The sequence below is a fragment of the Zingiber officinale genome, chromosome 2B, assembly GCF_018446385.1.
Source record: "Zingiber officinale cultivar Zhangliang chromosome 2B, Zo_v1.1, whole genome shotgun sequence".
Classification (NCBI taxonomy): domain Eukaryota; kingdom Viridiplantae; phylum Streptophyta; class Magnoliopsida; order Zingiberales; family Zingiberaceae; genus Zingiber; species Zingiber officinale.
In genome coordinates, this window is record NC_055989.1 from 80,918,281 (window position 1) to 80,939,889 (window position 21,609).

Below are 21,609 nucleotides of genomic sequence, written 5' to 3' on the forward strand. Positions count from 1 at the left end.
CGGAGTCCCGACACGCAAAGGCAAGGAGCACGTGGTGTGCTTCCAATGCAAGCGAAAGGGACACTATAGGAGTCAATGTCCGAGGGGGAGGCAACCTCACAAGGACAAGAAACCGAGCACGTCAATAGGGGGAGCTCAGGCAAACCCTAAGGTAACATTTAAGTCTCATTCTTGCAATAAGACACATGCTAGTAGTTTTGTTACAATTGTTAATAATGATAAGCATGTTAACTTTAGGAACCAATACATGAGCTTAGGAGCCAAACATGTTAACCTAGATAAGGATAATACTAGAAATGTCAACCCTAGAATTAACCCATCTAAGGCTAAGGAAAATCTAGGTAGAAATCCCAAATCATCTAGACATATGCCTAGGAATACCTCAAAGAAAAATGATAAATTAAAGCTTGAGGTATTAGAGAAAGAAAATCAAGTCTTGAGGTCAAGACTTGACTCTCTAGAAAAGGCTCTTGAGGATTTGACTCTAGGGTCTAGGGGTCAAAAACCCAAGTCCAAGGACAAAAAAGGTTTGGGTCACAAACCCAAGTCCCAAGTGGTCAAGCCCACTTACCATGATGTTCCATTCGATTATGGAACAAAACCTAGGACTAGGAAGACCATCACCAAGGTCACAAGGGGAGTCACCCCTAGAGTTGATCTTGATGAGTCCCAAATGATCAAGGCTTCAAAGCCTAGGAGGGTCATTAGGAGGGTTGCTAGGGAAGTCATCCCTAGTGAATATTTAGTGAACCCAATGAGCTCAAATGGGTATTGGGTTCCCAGGAGCGTGATTTCATCACGCTAGATGAGTTAGGGTGTGCCAACCTTGCTTGAATAGGTAGTTAACCTAATCATGGCAAAAGGTGGCACTTTAGGAATTTTCAAGGTGTGATCAAGCCTTGAAAATGAAATTAAGAATTATTCCTAAGGTGATTAGAATGTGCCAACTACATTTTAGGAATTCTCTTAGGTCAGTTTAATTGGCACATAGTGATCTAAACATCCTTGGTATATGATTTTAGGTCTATTACTCTTAGGAATATAGAACCTATGGTAAAATGATCAAAATTATCAAAAATGGCAACTAAGGCTAGAATTAGGTATTTCCTATACCTTTACATGTTATTTGTCATATATTGTTTGTCATATGCCATGTCATGACATCATATTTAATTTAGTATCATTTGAAATGTCATGATAATGCTTAGGTTATTTATATGTCATGCCTTAGTTAAAGTTTCACACTTTATGCCATGACATCATGACATTAGCACATGTTCCATTTATGATACTATTTTATGCCATGTCATCATCTCTTGCATTTATAATCAATGAAATTGATTTAAGGACTAAAACATAATTTAATATGGAGATCAAATTGTTGTTTAGAAAATGCATGAGAACCTAGTTAAGATGATCTAAATCCATATCTCACATCAAAATTGACTTGGATGTGTTTGATACACCTTAGATGTGTGTGAGCTATTAGGATGATGAGTTAGGATCAAGGTGCATAGTTCTTGTACCTAGATGAGCCTAATTCGAAATTGAAGGATCATAGGGAAAACTTGTGTACAAGTCATGTACATATAGTCCTGAGATTATGGTCCTAAATTAAAGGGTTTAAAATCATTTTAAAATTGATTTGAAAAACCTTGATGAAGCTTTTCTAGTGATAGCATTCATCATTGAGCAAGTTGATACAAAGTTGAGTTAAACTTGAACTATTTCAAAGTTTTTCGAACTTTGTATCAAGTTTTGAAAATGAAAGTTATTTTCATCAAAAATTATTTTTCCGTGATAATATATGTTATGAGGAATGTATCCTCAAAATTTTACAATTTTGAAATTTTATGTGATTTTTGAGAGGTTTCTGAATTTCGGAAGTAGAAAAATCAGAAACTTCTGATAACAGAGTTGGGGACCGATCAGAGGGGATTCTGATCGGTCCAGGGCACTCTGGATCGGTCACTGGACCGATCTAGGGAAGTGTGGATCGGTCTGGTGACCGATCCAGGGAAGGTCTGATCGGTCAGGTGACCGATCAACGCGTGCCAACTTGCTGATTTTCGACTGTTTTGTCTGAAATTTCAACTGGGAGTTGGTGTTTTGGATTTCTAAAGGCTTGAAACTCTCCAAGACATTGTTGGTGCAATGGTCAAGGGGGAGTTGACCTTTAGGGGGAGTTTTACCTATTAGTCAAGGGGGAGTTTTTACTCCTAAAGACTTGAGTGATATGAGATTATCACTAAGTTAATTGTTGACCTTAGTATCAAGGGGGAAATTAAGGGTTTCAATGAAAGGTATGGGACCTTCATTAGAAAGAAACTCTTGACCTTGATTCACTCTTTTTGATGTGTGTCAAAAAGGGGGAGAGTGTAGGTTTGGGGAGAATGTTCAAGGAAGAACATTAGAAAACCTAAGTTAGGTTATGGTTTTGTCAAACATAAAAAAGGGGGAGATTGTTAGTGCAACCTTAGGTCAAGGTTGACCTGGTTGACCCGACTCGAGTTGACCTGACTCGAGTTGTATTTTGATGTTTGACGAGAACAAAAGAGTTGTATTTTGATGGGAGATTGTTGGTGCAACCTTAGGTCAAGGTTGACCTGGTTGACCTGACTCGAGTTGACCTGACTCAAGTTGTATCTTGATGTTTGACAAGAACAGAAACTTGGGAGGTTGTGGGTGCAACCCTTGGTCAAGGTTGACCTGGTTGACCCGAGGTGAATTGACTTGGCACGGAAAAGTCCAAGCAGGGAGCTTGGCATGGGAAAAGTCCAAGTAGGGAGCTTGGCACGGGAGAAAGTCCAAGTATGGAGACTTGGCACGGAGAAGTCCAAGTATGGAGACTTGGCACGGAGAAGTCCAAGTATGGGAACTTGGCAAGTGGAAGTCGGAGAGGGCTCGGTAGCTCGTTCTCTGGACCGGAAGTGAAAGACGGAGAGGGCTCGGTAGCTCGTTCTTCGGACTAGGTCAGAGAGGGCTCGGTAGCTCATTCTCTAGATCAGGAAGGCAGATGGAAAATCCTGGTGAGTGAAGCCAGGTGAAAATCCTGGTGAGTGAAGCCAGGTGAAAGTCCTGGTGAGTAAAGCCAGGCAGATGGAAAGTCCTGGTGAGTGAAGCCAGGCAGACGGAAAAGTCCTGGTGAGTGAAGCCAGGCAGATTGGAAATCCTGGTGAGTGAAGCCAGGTGAAAACCCTAGTGAGTGAAGCTAGGTGAAAGTGAAAGTCCTGGTGAGTGAAGCCAGGCAGTTGGTGAAAGTCCTGGTGAGTGAAGCCAGGCAATGGAAAGTCCTGGTGAGTGAAGCCAAGCAGTTGGTGAAAGTCCTGGTGAGTGAAGCCAGGCAGTTGGGAAGTCCTGGTGAGTGTAGCCGGGCAAGGAAAAATCCAGATGGATCAAGGCTGATCGGACATCTGGTGTTGTGAAGGTCAAGTAGGTCAAGGGAGTGATCGGATACTTGGCACGAAGAGAAAAGTCTAAGTGGATCAAAGGGATTAACCAGGCACTTGGTAGGGAGTCTTAGCAGGTCAAGGGAGTGACCAGATGCTAAGCATGAGAAACCAATAGGTCAAGGTTGACCGGATATTGGTTTGGAAGGCGTGGGACTTGGTTTGGGCAAAAATCAAGAGCTGGATCGATCAATGGATCGATCCAGTGATACACTGGGTTATCTGATCGGTCTGGTGACCGATTAGTAACCAAACAGTATGCCACTGTATGTTATCTGATCGGTCTGCAGACCGATCAGAAAGTGAACAGAAGGCAAAGAGAAAAGGAGGGGATCGGTTTGTGGACCGATCCACATGCACCCTGATCGGTCCACAGACCGATCAGGAGACGATCAGAGAGTTGGGCGAGTTCTCTGTGAAGAGTGCTGATCGGTCTGGGGACCGATCAGCATAGGTCCTGATTGGTCCCCAAGACCGATCAGGGAGGCCTCGGACCGATCAGGGTGGAGCCTGATCGGTCCAGGTATAGCCGTTATGAGTGACAACGGCTATCTCCGTCTTCTTCGCTGTCTTCTTTGCAGTGCAGGTTATAAAAGGAGATCGAGGGCTTCTACAGCAATACTTCTTCTTCTTCCTCTCCTCAGCTGCTACCTCTTGCTTCTGTAAGAGCTTGCTGTTGCTGAGCTTTGCTGAGCTCTTCTTAGCTGAAGCTTCGCGTGAGCTTCCTCGGCTGGGGTCTCCAACAGTTGCTGCTGTATTTGGCCCGTGAAGTTGCTGCTTCATCAACAGCCGACGAGAAGGCAAGATTGTTTGTTTTTACATTCATATTGTTGCTTCTTCTTGTGTATTCTTGTACTCCTATTCTTGCTGGTGCAAGAAAGATTGTGGCGAGGTTTCTCCACCCAGAAGGAGTATATATATTAGCCGGTTCTCCGGGGACTCATCCACCGACGAATTGATAGGCTTCGTCCACCTTACGGACACGCCGAGGAGTAGGAGTATATCTCCGAACCTCGTTACATCGACGCGTGTTGAGGTTTGATCTTCTTGTCTTTGTTTCTTTGTTTTATTTTCCGCTGCGCTAAAGTCAACTTATAGAAAGAAACGAAGATTTGGGGTCGGCTATTCACACCCCCCCTCTCTAGCCGCGACCATCGATCCTAACAGGAGCGTCATTCAGTGACACCGGAGCAAGAAGAGGCTTCTACCTCCGGGTCAAATGAAAAAGAAGAAGATAGTGCCTCCTCCACAAATTAAAAAAAAAATCAAATGGAGGATCATGTGTCACCCCTACAAGCAAAGGTATAACAATTTTAATTGTTAATAATAAAAATCATATCATTTGTTTTGAGTGTAGGGAAAGAGGGCATTACAAAAGTAAGTGCCCTAAGTTTACTAAGAAAAAGGGTCAAGTGGTACTAAAGGCTAAGGAAAAGCCTAAGGAGGTCAGCCCTGTGACAAAGAAGAGCAAGGAACACATTGTGTGTTTCTTGTGCAATCAAAGAGCATATTATCGGAGCCAATGTTCTAAGGGGAAGAAATCGGCCAAAGTCAAAGGAGGAATCTCAAGTTAAGGGAGAGCTTCTAAGGTAAAATTCAAGGTATCATTCATTGAACCTATTCCTTTGACTCATGATAAAAAATATGCTAGAAATAATTTATATCATTTTAATGCTATTTATCATGAAAATAGGAAGCATGATAGAATTAAGGAAAATCATGTGGTCTATCATGCTAAAACCACTCAATCTAAGGCTAGAAAAATAGATAACAAATTAGGCAATAACTCTAAGATTTTAGATATAGGCCTAAAACAAAAAATACTCAAAGGAATCAAGAAAAATCAAAATATAAGGATCTAAAGTTGGAAAATCAAACCTTGAGATCAAGGCTTGATAAATTAGAAAAGATCATAAAGAAAATGAAAAATATTTTTAAGGGTCAAAATGAGCATAACCTAGTTCATCTTATGCCCATAGAAGTTTGGGATACAAACCTAAGGCTAAGAAGAATGTGACTTCATACCATATGATTCCATATAATTATGGAACCAACCCTAGATCTAGGAGTCAAGTCAAAAATACAAGAGAAGTTATCCCTAGAAGTATTTTTGGAAAAACTAATGTGACTAAGACTTCTAAGAAGTCAAAGAAAGTCACCAAGAAGGTCATAAGGGAAGTTATCCTTAGAGTTGACCTAGAGAAAGCAACTAAGGCTTCTAAAAAGCCTAGAAAGGTCATTAGGAAGGTATCTAGGGAGGTTATCCCTAGTGAGTACCTAGGATATCCAAGGAGCACCAATAGATTTTGGGTTCCGATGAGCATATTCTTTATGCCCTAGATGGGTTTAGAGAGTGTTAACTCTAAATGAGTAGGGTGGTTAACCCAACCTTGATAAAGTTGGCACTTTGAGGCATTTTCAAGGTTTTTGTTAACCTTTGAAAATGAAAAGAATTAATTGATTACTCTTTGGAAGAGTAAAATGTGCCAAAATTTGAGGAATTGGACTTAATTTTATTTGACACAAATGAGGAAAATCAAAAGAAATGTCAATTGAGTTTTGACATTTTCTTGAGAAAATGAGGATAAATCTAGGATCAATTTTAGGTTTAGCTAAGAATTAAGGATACTTAGATAGAATATCTAGGTATATTTTATTTATGCTAAATTGTCATGCTTTGTTTGCTCATCATATGTCATGACATCATATGTTGCATTCATGTTTCTTATGAAAAACAAATAAAAATATCATTTTATGTCATACATATATCATGTAGCAATAGTATATTTTCTTTTGAAAATTATTTCTTTTTGATGTATGTCATAAGTCATCATGCATCATTTTAGTTTCCTTGTAAATAATGATAGTGGCATTTACTAACAAGTGACATCCTAGGTGGATGTTCTTAATTCCTAAAATGCCTAGATAGATATGCATGATCCCTAGTTTAGGGCAAAACCAAAATCTATATCTCATAAAGACCATAAGGTGACTTATATGTGTTTTAGTGCACATCAGATACAAGTGAGATGCTAGGATGATGAAAAGACTCAAGATGTTAATTTAATGCATCTATTTGAGTTTTTATTTCATCTAAACACATAGTTATGTGTACTCCAATCATTGGGAAAGCTAATGTACAAGCCATGTGTATTGAGCCCAAAGAACATGATTGGAAATTGGTTTTTAAAATCATTTTAAATATGCTTTAGAAAATCTTGGTGAAGGCTATCTTTTGATAGTAATTATCATTGAAAAGTTAGACAAAAACTTGGAAGAAACATTGAAGTTTTTACAAGATTTCAAATTTGTGTCAATCTTTAAAAATATGAAGTATTTTCTTAGAAAATTATTTTTCCTTGATAGTATATACCCTAAATAATGTCTACAAGAAGTCTCATGATTTTTATAATTTTGTAGAATTTTTAAAATATTTCTGAATTTTGGCTGAAATTGGATTTCAGAAATTCAGAAACTCAATCGATCAGTCGATCGATTGGGCAGGCTCAATTGATCAGCCGATCGTTTGAGAAAGAGGATTTTCGCGAGCTAAAGCCCGCTGAATCGATCAACCGATCGATTCAACCCTGGCTGGATCGATCAGTCGATCGATTCAAAGGTATTTTACGTTAACAAAACGTCGCGGAATCTTTAAGCCACTTTTAGTCTTTTTTACCACTCCTAACCCCTTGAAATATATTTTAAGGGTAGTTTTATGATGGAAACAAGGAGAAATTATTAAGGAACACTAGATTGAAGTTTAGGTTGAGGTTTGCGTTCAAATATTGATACTTGAACCTCAAAACTTCAGTTTTGGGGTTTTCTAAAGGTTTAGGGACTCCAAGTCATTGTTGGTGCAATGACAGAAATTTGGAGTATGTCTTTAGAGAGAGTTACTCTTTAAGGACATGAAAATTAATTTTTTCAAATACCTTGAAAGGTGGTTAATCTTCTTTAGAGTAAATACTCAAGGTTGAGCATTGAAAAATAATGGAGAGTGAATATCTTCATTGTTAAGTTGTGAATGCTCAAGGATGAGCATTATGAAGTGGATTAATGCTCAAGGGTGAGCATTAGCTACAATGAAGGGTATGAGACCTTCATTGTTGGAACGATGAATGATTTAGGATGAGCATTTTAAAGAGGTTTAATGCTCAAGGGTGAGCATTGGATATAGTGAAGAGTATGAGACCTTCATTGTAGTATTGTAAACAACATGTGAGGTTGCGCACAACGTTGAGTAACTCTTCAGGGGGAGAGTTTTTTATGTGTGTCAATAGGGGGAGAATGTAGAGTTTAAGTTAGGTCTTTGTCCCTCTAGAAAAGTTTAGGGGAAAATGTAGTGTCTAAATTATGCTTTCATTATCCAAAGGGGGAGTTTGCCCTCTAGGAAAGGGAGAGAATGAATGAAACCCTCATTCATACATTGACATGAAGAAAAAGTTGAGGCTATGAGATTAGTCTAACTTAAAGTTATTGTCAAACATTCAAAAGAGGGAGATTGTTGGTACAATATCTCCTGGGTCAGGTTGACCAGGTTGACTAAGCTTGAGTTGGCTCAAACTTGAGTTTTGATATTTGGGTTCCGATATTTGACAATACAGGGAGATTGTAGATGCGATCGTCCGATTAGGGAGATTGTTGGAACAATTCCCCTTTAGTCAAATTTTGACCAGTCTGATGTGAAGAAAAGTCAAGTAGGTCAAAGGGTTGACTGGATACTTGACTGGGAAAGTCCTAACTGGAGGTTAGGCAGTGTGAAAGTCCTAGTGAGTGAAGTCAGACAGATAGAAAGTCTTAGTGAGTAAAACCAGACAGATGAAATGTCCTAGTGAGTGAAGCTAGGCAGATGGAAAGACCTGTGAGTGAAGCTAGACACATGGAGATCCAGGTGGGTCAAGGTTGACAAGACACCTGGTGTTGCGAAGCCCAAGTAGGTCAAATGATTGACTAGATACTTGGCACGAGGAAATCCAGATGGGTCAAGGGTAATGGGATATCTGGTGGAAGTCCAAGTGGGTCATGGAGGACCGGACATTTGGCACGAGACGGTAAGTCCAAGTGGGTCAAGGTTGATCGAACACTTGGCATGAGGCCTAAAGTCCAAGTGGGTTAAAGGATTGATCGGACACTTTGTGAAGAAGTTCTAGTAGATCAAGATTGACCGGATGCTAGACATGAGGAGTTCTAACAGGTCAAGATTGATTGGATGCTGGAATTGGGGATCCTAGACTTGATTTAAGCAAGTCAAAGGGAGGTCAATCGATCAACCAATCAATTGGACCGTAGTCCAATCGGTCAGTCGATCGATTGGTTGTGTGCGCGAGTGAAGGCTAGCCCAATCGATCAACCAATCGATTGGGAAGCGAAATCGCGACCACAGAGGAGCTCCTAATTGATCAGTCGATCGATTGGGCACCGCCAATCGATCGGTCGATCGATTAGGGAGCCAAAAATCACAGCGATAAAGTCTGAATCGATCAGTTGATCGATTCAGACTTCCGCCAGCAGGCACAGAGGCGCTCGGAATCGATCATCCGATCGATTCAAGTTTCCCCAATCGATTGATCAACCGATTGGGATGTGACCGTTGCGAAGGAAGCATTGAGTTTAAAGTCGTCTTCCTCGCAGCACCTCGGTATCTCTCTACGCTCTCTTCTCTCATAATTCTCACAAGTTCTCGTCAGTTCTTGAAGTTTATTAGGGAAAAGTGTTGATGTACTGTCAAGAGGCGTTTCACACAAGCAAGAAGAAAAACAAGTTAAGGTTTCTTCATTGTAAATCTTGTAAGATTTGAGATTGTATTAACTTGTATTTCTTTCTTCTTATATATCTTTGTGTGTGAGTTTGTACAAGACTTCTTCGCCTCTGGTCGTTACCAAAAAGGAGTTATTTCATAGTGGATGAGTGAGTAAGGGTCGGATCCTTGGATTAGTCACCTCTTCTTGAGGTGGATACCAAGTAAATCTCCTATGTTAGCATTGTAAGAATTACTTGAGTGTTTTCCACTACAACAACATCATCAAAGTAAACAACCGGAGCACGAGTCCAATATATTCATTAATTGCATCTATGTTGGTTTAGATTCCATATAGTATTGTGATTTACATTCTTTGTTTTACCTCTTGTAAATATAATCTGATATAAAATCTTCACTTCTCTTTTCAGGACTTTGTATCAGAGACTAACATTCGAGTGGTGTTCTAACGGCCGGACCCCAATCCTGACGATCCATTGGCTCCCGATATCGCTCACATTTACAGGACCGATACAGCCAAGTATGAATCCACTGCAAGATCATGCATGGACCCAGAATATGCCATGGGTTAGAGGCTGTTATATATGTTCTCCATCTTCTTCCTTAACAAATAAGAATCACAGTAACTTTGTTAATTTATCGGTTTAAGAACAAACCAATATTCCATCTCTGCAAAGTTCCTCGATGACTCTTGCTATTTCCATGTACTACTCGTGTACCTTGTGTGTTTTTGTATCTCTCACTTTATCCCAACATATTTAAGAGCTGTGGGTTGTCACCTTCTGATTCAGTGTACTTTTGCTAGCTGCGTTCATTTATTAACAATTCAAAGAAAGCTCGCTTTTGACCTGAGACTGTCTTTTAGGTTAGCATGATGTTTGCATCCCTCCATCTTCGACCTTGAATTTTCATTGTTAATGTAGGTTAGCATATCAATATTTTTTTTCTTTTTAAATTAGTGTTGTTATTATCCGTGTTAATTATATTGATGTCAATTGCATTTCGAGAATCGAATTATTAAAATAAAGCTCAATTCTGAAAGCCATTACTGACATTCACCTTGGTATGATTAATTATATGATTCCTTTAGAATCATAATTCTCTAAAATAAATAATACTAGAGTCAATTAAACTTTTTAAACAGGGCTATGGTTCTGACATTTAATTGAATAGAATAGACCCCCGTTTTTACTGTCGTTGCACAATGAATTCTTTTATCTTCTTGCAACAGAGCAATAAAATAAAGTTTTAAACTAATTTGTGCTAAAAAAATATTTTAATTTATAATTTTACGATATATATATCACATTTTTTACCCTCACCTTATGGTAATCGTATTATTTTCTTTTTTATTAATAATAGCAGTTGCAGTGATGGATGGACGTTTCATAGAAGTAAGTTTGTCGACGGTCACGTCCCCATCAGAATGTCTTGATTCCAAATCGCAAAACAGAGCAGAAGAGCAGAGCATCTAAAGTAACCTACAAAAGCTTCTTTTATACAACAATAAACAAGAAAGGTCTCGCAGATCGATCGACGACAGCGACCTCACGAAACCATCGACAGCGAAATCTCATCGGATAATCTGATTTGTTCTAACAACAACAACAGAAGCAAAAAAAAACACTGAAATTCCGTAGTGTAACAACAACATTCTTAGATTCTCTCTACACTTTCTGCCAACCCATATATTTCCAAACTCCGCCGAGGAAGACGATAAATTCCACATTTTATTTCCTTTTCAGAAATTTTTTTACTGATAAAATCACTACAATACTTTTGTTCTTTGTGGAGATACCAAATCTTGTGGAACGCAGAAGAATATAATAATGGTCCTCTTCCCTGCTAAATGAACTACCAGCAAAAGAGTCGTCATCTGCATCTGGCAGCAGCTAACTAGCTTTATATATTTCTTTTAACAAACAGCAAAAAAAAAAAGTTTATTTAAAATGATAAATACTGCTCAAATCTCTTTATCAATGGACTACTGACAATAAAAACAATTCGGATATCTAAAATATCTTAAAGAAACAATTTAGTGATTGTTGGTGTTGGATCACGATCTATCAATCTCTACGTTTCCTCTTCCCCATGACATGATTTAGGAATCAATGAGTGTCTTTTTATTTAAAACGAAATATTATGGGGGTAATAAATAAAAAAGTGCTACTGCTGGTGCTGACAATCTTCCTGCTGCTCTTCTGCTTCGACTCCCATTATTATATGTTCCTTTGTCTCGGGGAATCTACGACGAAGGCCGTCCGATCCAGCTCTAATGGCTCAGATTTCCTTTCTTAAGTAAGAAAGTTTTCTACCTCCGTATTGTAAAAAAGTTTTTTTTCATTACTTATGAGTCAATAATTGAAAGAATTAAAAGATTAGTATATATACAATGCGTAAATATTCATTTTATTTTAGTATTTCATACACTTGAATTGTCTTCCTTGAATTATTATGGTAGTTTTAGCTAGTTAGAAGAAATCAATATAAAACAGCTTTAAAAGATATTTTTTTCTTCCATTTTTATGTTTATTCTATGGGCAAATTAACCTAAAATCTCCCTGCAAAGTTTCAACTTATATTACCGATCCCTATATCAGAATATTTGTTTAACTCCTTAATCCACGCCAATTCATCTAATTTACTATCTATGCACATGTTTTGAAGGATTGTTATAAAATATATATACAAAAGTTTAAAAGGAAGTATCATTTGTCCAAAATAAGATATAATTCTTGTAAATTTAGGCCCGGGCAGGCTCCACCTAGACCAAACCGGGAACGCCACCAGAATGCCCATCAGGTTGATGACTAACTCCACAAACCACTGGAGGTCCTTTCAGTGTACTTTTGTCATCACTCACACACACCCTCAAAAATTTCTCAGGAGGTCACCCATCCTCAGATTACTCCAAGCCAAGCACGCTTAACTTTAGAGTTCTTAAGTTTAGGTTTCCGAAAAGGAAGGTACACCTTGGTGATATGGATAGTACCATCTAACCTTTTAAGTCATATTTAACTAGAATCTCATAACCGGGGTATTACAATCACCCCCACTTAAAGACACAATGTCCTCATTGTGTAACCACGAATCACATCACAGATAAATCCCAGAATCTCCCTCGCTAGGTGGTGCCCTAGGTGCTCCTGGCAGAGGCGCACTCACGGTCGCAAGGTCGTTCTGATACCATCTGTAACGCCCCGCCCTGGACAAGCCCACCCGAACCGAACCGGGAACGCCATCAAAATTGCCCATCAGGTTGATGACTATCTCCACAAACCACCGGATATCCTTTCAGCGTGTTTTTGTCCTCACTCACACACATCCTGGAAAACTTCCCAGGAGGTCATCCATCCTCAGATTACTCCAAGTCAAGCACGCTTAACTTTGAAGTTCTTAAGTTTGGACTTCCGAAAAGGAAGATGCACCTTGATGATATGGATAGTACCATCTAACTTTTTATGTCATACTTAATCAGAATCTTAGAACCGGGGTATTATATCTTTGACATAGGGATTGAAGATAAAATTGAATCTTTGCATGGGGAGTTTAGGGGGATTGAAAATAAAATTGAATCTTTGCATGGGGAGTTTAGGGCAATTAACCGTTATTTGATTTTTAACATAGAAAGCTACTTAATTTGTTTCTCTTTATTTTCCTTGTATTTATTTCTAAAATACATCCCAAAATGGGATAGCAAGTAAAATAGTTCCTCTTATTTTAAACTACTTTACTAAATTGTTTTTTTTTTTAAAAAATATAATTAATACTGATTAATTACCAAATTGTATTCTTGATAACAAGCATGTAATAAATTTTAAATGAAAGAAAATAATGTTGCAGATAAAATCAAATCCAAAATAAATTATTCGATTTATTCTATCACAAGAAAACCTTATGTAATTAGTTTGTATTTTTTTTGTCGAGGTTATTTTTTTTAAAAAAACCTTTATAGTATTTTATCTTTGCTTCCTGTTCATTCATCTACTAACAATTTATATCAAAGGATAATATAAAATATTGAATCATATATCCACTTTAACTCATCCACCAAGATCACATTCTTGTTGGATATTCCATTATTCAATATCGTGTACAATAATATTTTCTAATATATTATTTTACTAACTAATGAGACTAATAATCTCACACTTTGGCATAACTTAATCAACCTAAAAGCGGCTTGAAGTTTATGATACCAAAAAAATTGATATAATGAATAAAAATTAGAAGGGAAACTATATTTAATTTTGTCCTAAATGGTTGTTTTATATAAGTCAATATAAAACCATATGAAATAATATAAATTAATTATATTTTTAAAGATAATTTTATAACATTTGAAATTAATTAAACTTTTTTTATAATCATTTTATTTTGTAAGAATATCTAGTTTGTGATATTCATTTATTTATTAAATCACACAGTGTTATTTTTTAATTTTATTTTTAAAAATTATATTTCAAATCAAATAAGATTAGCCCTCCAATAAATGTTGCAGGGAATGAAAACAATATATAAAAAAGGTCATGGAAATAAAAATAGAAAATGATTGAGATATGTGATTATATTAAATAATGAGGAGTAAAATGGAAATACATACTGTGAAGTCTCACTGCACATTTATCCGCATAAAAGGCTCTTATGCGTCTATCAAATATGGCGATATGATCTCACGGCAAATGTTAAAAGCAAAAAGGAGTCGATGCTGTAATCGAACTCTTGTTTCTCCACACGACGATCTCTCTTCTCCGTTGTTCTTGCGATCCTTCAGTTCACCCTGCCTTGAGCTATAGACTCTTGGTTTGTCTTCCGCTTCCTGTCGCGCTCCTGATCCGGAAGAGGTACTTGTCGGTGTTCCTCTCGTGGTTGCGGCAAATTGAATTCTTTCGATCAAAAATTTGTTCCTGCTCGTTGGGATTAGAAGTGCAAGGTAGTGGGGTTCATTTATTCATTTGACATCGGGTTTTGGGACGGTTTTCGAGTATTGGTTTTTGAGGATCGCTTTCTAGTTCAGATGGATCTTCGATTGAGGGCTATGGTGATTTATGAACGGAGAGATTAAAATAAGGAGTTTATTTTGATCATTTTGGTAACTGAAGGATGAATGCAGTCGTCGGGTACCTTTGTCGATACGAACTTCGGCATCCATGCGACTGGATCTTGCGATGTTGGAGCTGTCGGCGAGGTAACTTTTGCTTCGGCGTCGCGATGCATCTCTAGATTCGATGTGGATCTATTTTGTTGAGATGATTTACTAAAAGATATTCTTTTAATTATGATTTTTGATTATTTGTATCTGATGTTTGAACAGTTCTCTGTGCCTTTCTTCCTTTATCGCATTACATTTCCTTTATAGTTTTTTTTTCTTAATATGTCGTCATTTATGGACCTTTTGGTTGATTCTAACCAGAAGCATAAATTGCAGTTCAATACTTCTGAAGCTCGTACACTGAAAAGGTTGTTCATTGATGACTCATGAGCAAAGGTTAGGTGGGTAGTTTAAGGACTCTTAATACGACAACATGGATGGACTTCTCAAATACTGTACCTGTCTTCCTTACAGGATTTGAGGGATCTATTTATTTTGATCAGAGAAAAGAAAGAATACCTGACATGGAAAACTCTGAAGATGAGCTGAGGAGAACAAAAATAGGATCTTTAAGGAAAAAAGCATTGCACGCTTCCACTAAACTTACTTATTCCCTGAAGAAGCGGAGTAAGAAGAGAGTTGATTTCAGAGTTTCTTCATTTTCAATTGAGGATGTGAGAGATGCTGAAGAGGAGCAAGCAGTCCAAGCATTCCGGCAAGAACTCATTGCAAAAAATCTATTACCTGATAAGCATGATAATTACCATACATTGCTCAGGTTTGGTCATCTGTTCCTAATAGTTTGATCACTTGGGTTGACATGATTAGTCTTGTTGTGGCATGTTGTAATTATGGAGGACTTAATATTTGATATTATGATCACATTAATCCATAAGAAACTTTATCAAAGTTTTTTTGTATGTGTCTCTAGATTCCTTAAAGCCAGGAAATTTGATTTTGAGAAAGCAATACAGATGTGGGACGAGATGCTTCAATGGAGAAAACAATTTGGAACAGACTCGATTCTGGAGGTAATGTATTATTCACCAATCATGGTGTAGCTTTACACGCCTCCTAAGAATGGTGACTATCAAAAGCAAGCATTAGTATTACCTTCTTTATTACTTCAAAACGTATAGGTATTTATTTATGCCCCCTATAATATTTTTATCATTTTCGAGGAATGTAACAAACCCTAATTACCTATAGGAGTATACCTATGACTATCCAGGTAATTGAGTCCAAATAGTCTGTATTCATGACTTGCCTTTACTACTGTAATACGTGGATACAACATGTAATGGATATAGTAATGTTAATGCCAATTTCATTATCTAAGATATTCTCATTTTTTAATAAAAAATAGAAATGGGAACTGTCTGGGCCAGAGAATAAAAAAATTAAGCTAGATACATTTGCATTACTATCTATATTAGAAGAGTTCTTTTGATGTACTGAATTCAGCTCTTTTTAAAACAATGTTTGGCATGTTGATCACACAATTTCTTGATCAATTGAAGGATTTCAATTTTGAAGAGCTGGAGGATGTCTTGCACTATTATCCTCAGGGGTATCACGGAGTTGACAAAGAGGGAAGACCGGTCTATATTGAGAGGCTTGGGAGTGTTGAGCCTGACAAGCTTATGTGCATAACTACAGTGGAGCGCTACTTGAAATATCATGTGCAGGAGTTTGAGAGAACCCTGAATGAGAAATTTCCTGCATGTTCTATAGCTGCCAAAAGATATATTGGCTCAACAACAACAATATTGGATGTACAGGGTGTAGTATGTTTCTATCATGTCTTCCTATGAGCTTTCTTTGTACGGTTCTTTAGAAATATTTCTTTAAATATTTTTTCTTCATTCTTCTTGTATTTAACAAATAACAATACCTTTTGGACAAAATGGAAAAGATTAATTATACTTTTATGTAATTTCCTGTCATATCAAACACTGCTAGTGGCCCCTCAGTTTCATTTTTATCTAAATCGATTTGGGCCATTTCTTTGTCATCTGAGTGTGATTTTTTGAACTATCTGGTGTATTATTGATTACAGGGATTGAAGAATTTCAGCAAAACAGCAAGGGATTTGTTGCTTAACATGAACAAGATAGACAGTGAATACTATCCTGAGGTAGGACAAATTTTTCTCTGCATCTTCTTCTAGGAGGAAGGCTCACATGTTTAAGTTTGTGCAGACACTTCATCAAATGTTTGTGATAAATGCTGGACATGGATTTAAACTTCTGTGGAACACTGTAAAAGGCTTCCTCGATTCCAAAACAACTTCAAAAATACATGTAAGCTAAATTCTTCCAAAGAATTAGTTCGTTGTGTCATATAGTCATATTTGTTCTGTTCTGCATGGCATCTATGGTAAAATTTTCTTATGTAGGTTCTTGGTGCAAAGTACCAGAGTAAGCTTCTTGAAGCAGTTGATTCAAGGTTGGTAGGCTTTGAGTTCTTTGCCTTTGGATGTCTTTTATCATACCCATGACCACCAGACTCATGTAATTTTTTTTTTCTTACAGCCAATTGCCTGATTTTCTTGGTGGCACATGTACTTGCTACACTCAGGGAGGATGCCTCAGGTCTAAGAAAGGACCCTGGAACGACCCAATTATAATGAAAGTAGGTAGCTCCATCTTGTTACTTGCTGCATTATATCATATTCTATTTACTAACAAACTGTCCCATTAGACTAATATTTTCTTCAACTGAGAGATCTATTGCTCATTGTTCTGTGTAGATTGTAAATTGCATTGGAACATCATGTATTAGTGAAATCAGGCATGGACATGGCCAACAGATCAATGCATCTTATTCCAGGCGACATCCATCAAAGGCAAAATATTGAATTTGTAACTTTTGTCATGTTTTCGATGTATATGTACATTTTCCTTTTTTGTTGCCACTAAACTGACTTCATGCCCTTTGAATAGCAGAGAAGTAACAGAGGTACAACTGCTGGATCAGGATATGAGGTAGACTATCTTGATTCTCCAGTCATATCAATGACTCCTGAACATAATCATTCAGCTCTGGTGCATGAAGATGTGAGTTTGATGCATCTGACTAATAAACACTTAACTAAAACTAATTCCAATGTGTTTTTTTTTGGCTGTGTATGCATTTGGGAAATGCTCCATGATGATTTGAATAATATTGTAACATTCAATTATCATACTATGGAATGCTGTAACTATGTCTTAGTTGAGGTAATTATGAAGTTTATTACATAGAAAAAAAGAATAATTACCCTCATACATCTAGTACAGAAATAATAGCAATTAAAAGATAAATACATCATGTGGGACTAAATTATATTTTCAAACACTCTCCTCGAGCTGAATTGTAAATATTTATCAATGCCTAGTTTGTTACACAAAATAGAAAAAATCTGTCTCCTACAAAATAGAGGATACTGCCCAAATTGAAATTGTGGCACTGGTGATTCTATTTGAGTCGTCTTCTTCATCATCATCAATTTTTAAATTTATATGTGTGTGCAATTTTTGTAATAGGTAAGGTCGCTGCACAATTGACTAACTACTACTAAATCTTTATGCATCTCCTTGTCTTCATTGTCTTGACAGGTCAGAGCAGCAGATTCTATGTCTTCCTATGGATGTACTAATCATGTTGTACCTGAACCATCTGGTGGTAAAATGCCAGTATCTGCAGCGAACTTGTCTGATGAAGTAAAGGATGATAGCCATTCTTTTCCTGCAAGAGCCTCACATTCATTAGGTAGTATGGATGATCTAAATGCCTTTTCCTTAGTAACCAAATTTTTTGGTTCTTAAATTCTTTTTTCACGAAGAGAGAAAGATCATATAGCACTTAAATTGTCATGTAAACCTGCACTAGACCAAAATGACCATCATATTAGTTTTTCCCAAAACCCGAGTCCCTTGAATGACAAATCTGCTGAACTCTACAGTCACAGAAGCATCCATACACAAACACTTGTACAACCATTCATTTCCTTTATTATCTAGTTTACTGCTTGCAGATCACAAAGTTATATTGTTCTTGAAGCAATAACAAGGAAATTATGACTACCAGGTAAATTGGTGAAATTTTTATCTTTATTTGATGTTTCAGGCAACTTGTCCTTTGAGGGGCACAATGCCACTGAAAATGAGCCAAGAGGAAAATTGCAAACTTTTGGTAGAGCATTGATCACTTTGTTGGTAAAAGTATTGTCCTTCCTTGGTATCTTTCAATCAAGAACAGACCAGAGACTGTGCAGCATTCACCCATCAGATAGACTGAGCTTGATACATGATAAACATTCAAACATAGAATCTGCCAAGGAAGATGATGTGACTCCATGTATCCAACGTCTTGATAAGCTTGAGTCATTGCTTAATGAACTTAGCAGAAAACCTGCAGAAATTCCACAGGAGAAAGAGCAGGCAATCCAAGATTCAATGAATAGGATTAAAAATGTTGAGTCAGATCTTCACAAGACAAACAAGGTAATGCAATGCTTGGATATATTAGCCATGCCCATTCGAAGTTGTAGTATATCATTCTCTGTTTTTGACATTTTGATCCCAGAATTTGATCTAAGTTCCTCATTCAGGTATTACAAGCAACTGTGACGAAGCAATTGGAGATTGAAACGTCTATAGAGGCTCTAAATGATACTACTGTTAGGGTATGTCCAGAAAATTGATTTCATATTTGTAGACCATAATTCCCCTCATCCATGAGTACATTTGATTAGCGAAGAAGCACTAATCTTTTCAGTTGCTTATTGCTCTTATTTGTTAACTTGTGAAACAGGATATTTCCTTTTGAATTTATCTACTGGTTATATTTAGTATCTTCAGTTGGGAAAAAATAAAAAAAGGGCAAATTAGTTAATCTGTTAGTGTTTAGGATTCTGATTTGCATACTTTGCATTTAAATAAATGTTTGATACTTACAAGTTATAATGTTAAGTGGTCTTTTGAACAGGCTAAGGATTGCTTGAGAGAGTAAGCAAGAATTATCTTGATATGTTAGGTAAAATTAAATCACCACTCCTGAGTTTAGATCTTTCTAACTCTCTTGGTCAGTCTGGTTCACAAATTACAATACACTAGGAATAAACTAATTATTCCTATGGAATGAAATTAGGGAAAATGATAAAATAGTAAAAGTATTCATTAATTTAGTTCATGGTATGGAAGAGATATAAAATGTTTTTTTTTTAATTCGTAAGAATACTAATAATAACAGACAAGGAATAATTTTCACCAAAACATCTATATATTCTATACATGAGATATTTGTTCAATTCATATAGCTCACATAATCTACTCAATCAATTGGTTTTAACTTATCTACCTTGTCCAATATGCCTAATCCACCAATTGGTCCACACTCCCAATATGACCAAGCCATCTAGCTTGACTGCCCCTCCTGACCTAACTGATGCATTTACTTGCCCAATTTGCTTTTCCTATTGGTCCAATTGATTAACTAGTCCAGTTTGGTGGGTCTAACAAACCTAGTTAACCTCCTTATTCCACTGACACATTTAACTTGTTTGGTTCATCGGCTCAGCCAATCGGTTAACTCAACCAACCCCTACTATTTAGTCCACTAGGCCCGCCCAACTTGATTAATTTGTGCAGCCTTACTAACCCATTTTATAGAGGGTGGTCAACCATTACGACATGATTGAGTCGATTGACTCATCTGATGCGTTCGACCAAGTATTCTATTTGGTCCCTCTATCCATATTGGTACATCCTATTCATTGTTCTAACTAGCATACTCAGGGCATATGACTAGCCTCTTCGATTCACTTACTTTATTCTTGATGTGTATACTTTGAACAGTTGAATAATGTAATAATATGTTTAATAATGGATAAGATAAGGAATAGCTACTCTTATAAATTGAAAATCACAAATCTAACAGAAATTAGTATTCTGAGCTCATTTTTAGAATCGCAATAGAAATACTTATTCTAAAATTCACAATCAATAAAATAGTTATTTTTGTGAACCAAACCCATCATCAAACTTTGTGAATTTTGATGCACTAGGTCTGTGATTTTGGCCGATTACTATGCTAAGTGTTATTTTTCTGAAATCTTTGCTCAAGCATATTTACACTCAAGTGAGATTAGCTGCTCCTAAATATATTGTCAATCTAGTATCAAGGATCTCAAATAGAGATCTTCAACGTTTGATCCTACTGTTCATGTACCTGGAAAAAGTTGTAATTAGCCATTCAGATATTGAAACATGGTGTCCTTTTCTACCAATTGAATTTAAATATTTATCTGTTATGCAATCTCTACCAATTTAAGGCTCAGTATGATTTATTGAAACATGGTGTTCTTTTCTTGGAATTGAATTTAAATATTTAACTTTTATGCTATTTTAAGAATCCAAGGGTTACTATGGTTTATTCAAAACTGTCATTGATTGGTTTTTGGGTTGTTCCTTTTTGTGCAGAGGAGAAAATTTTGGTGATGCCTAAGGATAAAGTTCTATAAACAGAGATGACCACACTTCCTTCCATACTTCGCAATTTTTTTTTTCTTTTGGCAAAGAAAAATAGAAGAAAAGGAGTTGAGTGGGGTAATTAGGAAGATCACAGTGCATCAATCATGCAAGAAGCAGAATGTTTGGCAAGAAGCTTGCAAAGAGATGGACAATGTAAAAGAAGAGCCTAGTAGATAGATAAAACATGATTTTTTTTCCCCCTTTCATCTTATTTTCCCACTTGTTCTAGTGTGAGTTTTTCCTGGACGCAATTTATGTAAATAATTGTAATAGGATGTTGTTGTTTGATGCCTCAGGGTGTTCATGTACTGCTTACATGCTACATCTAGTAGACTTCATGCTTCTTCATTCTCAAAACAAGTCAAACATTTTTATGAATAGTTTGTTGGTGCAATCAGTTCACAAGGCCAATTATTTTACTTCTAATAAATATTTTTAGTTGACTATAAACAAACTGTTCATTCATCTACTAACAATTTATATCAAAGGATAATATAAAATATTGAATCATATATCCACTTTAACTCATCCACCAAGATCACATTCTTGTTGGATATTCCATTATTCAATATCGTGTACAATAATATTTTCTAATATATTATTTTACTAACTAATGAGACTAATAATCTCACACTTTGGCATAACTTAATCAACCTAAAAGCGGCTTGAAGTTTATGATGCCAAAAAAATTGATATAATGAATAAAAATTAGAAGGGAAACTATATTTAATTTTGTCCTAAATGGTTGTTTTATATAAGTCAATATAAAACCATATGAAATAATATAAATTAATT

General features: G+C 36.7%; 1 protein-coding gene across 6 annotated transcripts; it reads left to right on the plus strand.

Annotated features, from left to right (window-relative positions):
* Positions 1-13,863: 13,863 nt before the first annotated feature.
* LOC122046015 (phosphatidylinositol/phosphatidylcholine transfer protein SFH13-like) lies at positions 13,864-20,918 on the plus strand. Of its 6 annotated transcripts, none has more exons than XM_042606488.1 (15): positions 13,864-14,140; positions 14,636-14,700; positions 14,774-15,077; positions 15,231-15,330; positions 15,820-16,086; positions 16,359-16,436; positions 16,501-16,602; positions 16,698-16,747; positions 16,834-16,933; positions 17,052-17,147; positions 17,248-17,358; positions 17,899-18,052; positions 18,410-18,786; positions 18,894-18,968; positions 20,764-20,918. In XM_042606488.1, exons 2-15 carry the CDS (start codon positions 14,679-14,681, stop codon positions 20,779-20,781), a joined length of 1,854 nt encoding a protein of 617 aa, XP_042462422.1. In that variant the 5' UTR covers positions 13,864-14,140; positions 14,636-14,678; the 3' UTR covers positions 20,782-20,918. The 6 variants fall into 6 exon arrangements, with proteins under 6 accessions (XP_042462422.1, XP_042462420.1, XP_042462425.1 ...); XM_042606486.1 differs by having other exon boundaries at positions 13,864-14,051; XM_042606491.1 differs by having other exon boundaries at positions 13,864-14,051; positions 17,248-17,286.
* Positions 20,919-21,609: the final 691 nt, after the last annotated feature.